At 41.4% G+C, this 6514-nt stretch overlaps 1 protein-coding gene and 1 long non-coding RNA gene across 2 annotated transcripts; both read left to right on the top strand.

Annotated features, from left to right (window-relative positions):
• The first annotated feature begins 417 nt into the window (after positions 1-417).
• LOC133796230 (uncharacterized) lies at positions 418-1333 on the top strand. Its single transcript, XM_062233706.1, has 3 exons — positions 418-657; positions 735-1078; positions 1159-1333. The coding sequence occupies exons 1-3, from the start codon at positions 418-420 to the stop codon at positions 1331-1333; spliced, it is 759 nt and encodes a 252-aa protein (XP_062089690.1).
• Positions 1334-1600: 267 nt separating this feature from the next.
• On the top strand, positions 1601-2111 carry LOC133794607 (uncharacterized). Its single transcript, XR_009875273.1, has 2 exons — positions 1601-1763; positions 1851-2111. It is a non-coding gene; the product is annotated as an uncharacterized LOC133794607 (long non-coding RNA).
• Positions 2112-6514: the final 4403 nt, after the last annotated feature.

Below are 6514 nucleotides of genomic sequence, written 5' to 3'. Positions count from 1 at the left end.
GGGATGTTGCCGACGATGATCATACTGATGGCATCACTTCTTGGATCCCGCCGCTGGTGGTAGGTGGCGAGTTTTCTTACAACACCCATGTTTCTACTCCTGTTATCCCAAAGAAGAATTTCATCTTGCCTTCTTTTGATGATGCCCTTCCACCCTTAGGGGCGCATTTGGGGTGGGCGTCTTCGGGTGCCTCGCTTCATAAAGAGGTAAGTCCGTGCCCCTCTACTCCTCATGCCTTTATGGATAGATCAGGACCTTCTCGATCCCCTTCCTTATCTAAGCATGCATCGATAGGTATACATGTCTCCCCCCGCCGAGCTCATACTTCTGCTTCCCGAGGTCATCCTTTGTCGAGCCAGTACAGAGAGGCCATGAGTTACATGGGTAATATTTTCGAAGGCGAGTGAGGGTCTATGTATGTATAATATTTTCGAAAATGGTGATACTGTTGCTATTGGACGAATAATGGCAACAAGCAGAAAAATTCATTGTGTTGACTTAAGAAAGGGTAACTATCGTGTGCAAGTGGATGAGTGCTGCAATGATGAGGCTAAACTTATTTTTCCTATTGGAGATGAGATTTCTTTAGTACGTCATGCTGTCGGCCACTATGTTGAGTGGCCATCTCATCTGATCATTCCTTACGATTCAGATTTGGTAAGACATTGACAAGAAACTATATTTAGTGATTGAATTATTTTTCATGACTAACATGTGTTACTTTCATGTTGAAGCTACCTAAGAAGACAAAGAAGCAAAAAAAGAATGGTTCACCAATACCTAATGCCCCAATGACACAAGAGAAGTCTCATCCTTCCCAAAAACTTCCTAGTCAAAATGAAGTAGTGTCAATTAAAGCTAGTGCCCCGATACTCTTCAAGATTCCTAGTGGGGCTCCTCGATTTCTCAAGTGTCTATTAACTACCGTGAAGTATGTGGAGCCAAGTTTCATGATCAAAATTACGATGGATTTTGAGATATTCAGCCATGAGAATGATTTATATATCTCACAAGAAGATATAGTCCATGTTGGCTTAATGGAAGAGATTGGAGCATCACGTGTATCGTTATATATCAGGTATCAAAGATTTTTAAAATAATTATAAGTTTGTTCATAACTTATTTTATAAATTTAACAGAGATATATTTTTTATGAAGGATTTTATACTTCCAATTAGTGAAAAGAGAGATCAGTCACTTTTTTCGTTTTGTTGAGCCAATTTGGTTATCAAATGTTGGATCCACTGAAGAAGAACGAGTTGAATCGGTATCAAAGCGTATGCTTGATTCAAATCCGGGTCAGATGTGGTTGTTGCCATATCATAAGGGGTAAGTTTTTTACTTTTAGTATTTTGTTAGTGAATATATATAATATTAATAATGAAATATTTTTGTGTTTTTGTTAGAAAGCATTGGATGCTTATAATAATTGATTTTGATCACCAATTATGCTATTTCCTGGATTCTCTTCACAATTTTCCACCAGATGAAATCAAATCTCTCATTTCTCGGTAAAAATCTAACCAATTAACTACATACTCTTTAATTCATTTAAAATTAACAACATCTAAATGTTTATGTTATTATTATTTAGTGTCTTTCAACATTTAAGCACAAATAATGCAAAAACTAAGGAAGTCGCGTGGAGAACAGTTAAGTGTCCTCGTCAACCATTACAATCAGTACAATGTGAGTTCTATGTTATGAGGATGATGAAGGACTTCGTGACAAATGAGTTTTCAATGCGATGGCTAACTAGTAATGTAAGTGAAAATATTCATTATTAAAGTTCTAGCTTTACCTTAAGATTAAATATATTAATTCAACTCATGCAATGAATTTTGTTTTAGTGTGGTGGGAAGAACTATTACACAAAGGATGAGATCAATGAAGTACGTGAAGAATGGGCACAATGCGTAATGGATATGATGAGTACTACATAGGTCCACTCACTTTTGTTAACTTAGACTTTTAATGAGATATACTTACAATGTTAACTTAGACTTTCTTGAAGATATACACACTTTTGTTGCCTAACTATAGTTTACAATGCTTATGTGAGTCATTTTGTAATTAACTTAAGACTCGTTATTTTAGATACTTAGTTCAAATTCTAGTATTTTATATTATTGTAATATATGTTTTGTTTTGTTCAGTTTGTTTGTATAAAAAACATGATTTGTTTTGGGCATAATACACTTTTTAAGAGAAAAAAACACCATAAGTCGGTTCTACTAAAACTGACAATAGATGTCTACACCATAAGTCGGCTGTGAACCGACATATCATGTTTTACACCAGAGGTCGGTGTACAACCGACCTACCATGTCTTACACTAGAGGTCGGTTTGCAACCGACGTACCATGTCTTACACCAGATGTCGGTTTTCCACCGACGTACCATGTCTTACACCAGATGTCGGTTTGGCGCCAACTGACCTACCATGTTTTTACATCATAAGTCACTGCATGGGAAGTCAGTTCCCAACCGACTTATGAACATTCGGATGTCAGTTTTTAACCGACTTATCATGTAATTTTTGTAGTAGTGCCATTACATGGGTAATATTTTTGAAGGCGAGTGGGGGTCTATGTATGATATTCTAGATGCTGAGTTGGGTGAGGCTTATATGTGAGCCTCTCTGTAGGTGCTTGTTAAAACACTTAATGCATGCTTTTCAATTTTGATATTGTCTGACCATTGATGTTTTATTTTTTTTTCTGTGTTTTTACATAGGCTTCCGTCATGGGTCAGCATTTTGTCACCTTGAGCTCCTCGTCCACGCAACGGTTAAAGCTCAAGCTTGAAGAGGTGATGAAGAACCTCTATAGGGCCGAGGCAGAGAAAGATTGTATGACCGCACGGGCCAACGATTTGGAAGGTCAGCTTGCTGAGGCGGTTTGCGAGAGGGATGCTGCACTGGGCAAGGCTGCTTTGACCTCTCACTCTAATACTAGGCTCGAAGCCATTATTCATACCGCAAATGAGAAGATTAATGCTCTCGAAGCTGAACTGGTAAATGTCGAGAATGGTATAGTCCAACGTACATTGCACGTCGTGTGGAGGACCAATCCTAATGTGAACTTGTCTCCCATTGGAGAGTATGCGATTGGGAAGATTGTTGAGTGGAAAGGCTTGGGTGGAAACCCATAATCCCCTCTCCCAAGCTTACTTATATGTATATTGTTGTTGTGTAACCCTCTGTGTTGTTTTTTTTATATGGACCTCCTTGTAAGTCTTTAATAATATGTGGGGCTCTTCATTTCTATTTCCTTGCTTATTTTTTATATCGACTACGAGGATGCACTAGTCTTCCTTGCCTTTGTCATTCTATTTTGGTTATCATGTCAAAGTCCCTTTCTTTTTTGATGAATTCCTTATGTCTTCCATGGATTGATGATGATAGTCTTTTTGGAGCACCTTGACTATACTTGTAAGGACACGTTAACCCTTTGGGTTCTTGGCATCCTTTTATATTCTTTGCGCACGCTTGTTATTTTGTGCGAGAAGTGTCCTTCTCGTCATTATGCATAGTACTATTTTTTCAAGGGTCTAATTTAGGACCCTTTTTGGCTAGACGAATTGGTGGCCATTAATGGATGCTCTCCTTGAGGTCTTACCCCTCGTGGAGGTATTAGCCTTTATTAGGACTTTGTCCTTGTGAAATCTTTTGACTTCTTTTCACAAGCGTCTCTTGTCGAACACTTTTTGGCTAGATGGCTTGGTGGCCACTCTAAGCTTATTGGTGGACGTCCTCCTTAAGGCCTTACCCCTCGAGGAAGTATAAGCCTATCACAAGGTTATCCTTATGGAACCTTTTGGCTCCTTTGGCATCCATAAGGGTAGCTAATCCTTATGAATCCAGGAGATGCCCTGCAAGGCTTTTTTTTTTTCCATTATATATACCTCATATTTTGCCCCCAAGTGCTTGGTGGGATTCATTCCATTGGGCACTTTGATTGTTTTTCTCCCAACATAGTTTTTGACCATTTGTGCATATTTTTTATATAGGCGCATTTATATAGAAGGAATGTAATATGCGAGATAGGAAACATTTTCATTGATAGTAAGCAGACTACAAAGGCACGTATGGCAACATTGCAACTACTATGAGGTTATCTGGGCAACCTCTTTAATTTTTAACTACTGAAATTAACATAAGGCAAACAAACAAGGTACATATATTTATGCATTATATGCAAAAGTCTTACTGGTAATATTCATTGAGATGTTCTGCATTCCATGCTTGGGGTATACCCGTGTCATCCACCCCCAAGTGTGAATGTGGGTTTACGCCTCCATGTATCACCATCCTATCGGTTCTAGGGTCTCCCTAATACTGCATTGAAAGTCGAAGCACAATCTACTAGAACAAAGTTCATCATGACAATGGTTTGTCTGGGTTGCTCCCCCATGGTGAGCGATAACTGAAAGACTCCTAAAGGTTGTATTGGATCACCAGTGAATCCATATAAGGGGTTATGGCTGGGTTATAAGTTCCTAACTCACAAGCCCATCTTCTCCAATGCGGGGCGATGTAAGATATCTATGGAGCTACAATTGTCCACAAGGACTCGATGCACTCTCATATTGGCAAGTTGGACGGACAGCACCAGGGGGTCGCTGTGGGGGAAATGCACCCCTCACACATCTTCCTCTATGAAGGTTATCGAATCATTTTCCCCCTTAAATTTCTTTGGGGGTCACTTCTCTAGGCTCATGGTGCACAGGGGTAGACTTCACCTTGCTTCCCTGACATATCTATCTCGTTTCTTCCTCGACTCTCCTCTGAATCCTGGACCTCCGAACACTGTACTTACTTATCCCTGTACTTCTGGGGCTCGCTCTCGAGCCTGTGGATAGGATGGCTGATCTTCTAGTCCTGGGTTTTTCCCTCTGATGTATCTGCCTAAGTTCCCCCTACGTATGAGTTCCTCAATTTCTACTTTCAAGTGGGTACATTCCGTCGTGGTGTGGCCAATACCCTTGTGGTACTGACAATACTTACTGGGTCCCTTTTGGATTGGTCTCCCTTCATCTGTGGGGGTCTTTTGAAGGGCACATTATTCTCGTTTATGGGGAAGATATGTTGCCTGGTATCTGTCAGGTTTGTGTAGAAAATGTATGGCGTTTGCCTGGGTTCACCTTTGCGTATGTGCTTTCTTTAGTGGCTGTCCCTTGGCCATTCATACCCTATTTTCTTCTTTGTACCATTTGAGCCTTCATGGGCCAAGGGCTTGAAAGTGGATTCACTTTTTTCTGCCTTTAGGTTCTCATGGCCATCCTCAACTGGAATGTACTTTTGTGCTCTTTCATAGAAGTCGTCTAAGTCAGTGACCTCTTTTTTGAGCATATTATCCCATAACTTATTGCCTAGGTGCACTCCATCCGTGATTGCCATCTTGAGTTCTCCTCTGGTCAGGCTTCCTACCTTAGCCACCTCCATATTAAACCTTCGCTCTTTAGGCTTTCGCCTTCGCCTTGCTTTATGTTAGCGAGGCTAGTACCTAGCATGGTGTAATTGCGCACTGTATGGTGCTACTAGAGAATTTTGTCAATGCATTATTGCCATGACCTGATGGACCCTGGCTTAAGTCTCTTAAACCACTTGTATGGAGGTCCCTTCAACGTGACAACGAAGCAGTTACATCTGGCTCTGCTATTAATTCCCCTTAACTTCATTAAGTCATTGAACACATCAAGATGGTATTTTGGATCCGTATTGCCCTCGTAAGGGGTCATGCGGAGCTCTTTGAAGTTGGATGGGAGCCACACAACATGGATTTCTCTAGTTAAGGGTGATTCATAATCAAACTCACCATCAACAGCGTGCCCCTAGACGCAGTGATTATCTTGCTCCGTAGGATCCTCTTCTCGGTGTCTAAGTATTGTCTCCTTTTTTTCAAGGAGTCTCTCAAGTCGGATGGGTTGGCCTTTCATTTCCTTTTGTCTTCCGGGGGAGCCACAGGAGGTGTGGTCCTCTCGTCCACCCTTCTCCTATTGAGATTCTCTCTTAGGTCAGAGGGCGCCCCCTTAGAGGTAACTTCAGCTTTGTTTCTATAACAAACGTCATCCTTTCGCCTGTGCTCTCGGGGGTACTTTGCTGGCCTTGGACCTTCATGGTGCGTTGTCCGGGGAGTATTGCTAGTGGAAAGTCGGGTCCTTCCGTCGTCCACGGGGACTGTTCTTTTCTTTTCTCATGTTCCTTCCCTCTATGCATGCGAAGGGGCATGCTCGACTTCCCTTGCAAAAGGTCGTTCAACACCTCCTGCATGTTCTCTAGTGTAGTTTCCAACCTTTTATTCTTTTAGTGTAACTTGTGTATCTTATCCTCATAGAAGCGATTCCTTGAGCTGGAACTCACAGAGTGTATTCGAGGACTCTTGCCCTGACTGTGCGTAGAGGGACCCGGATCCCAGTGGCCTGAGCATGGATCAGTCGATGGTTGAGGGACAGCCGGGGGTGACACCTCCTTTTCCTCTTCAGGGACTGGATGTTCCTCTGGCACACCTTC

This window comes from Humulus lupulus, chromosome 8 (assembly GCF_963169125.1).
Source record: "Humulus lupulus chromosome 8, drHumLupu1.1, whole genome shotgun sequence".
NCBI lineage: Eukaryota > Viridiplantae > Streptophyta > Magnoliopsida > Rosales > Cannabaceae > Humulus > Humulus lupulus.
Note: the sequence above shows the minus strand (reverse complement) of the source record. Positions and strands in the feature narration are given on the sequence as shown.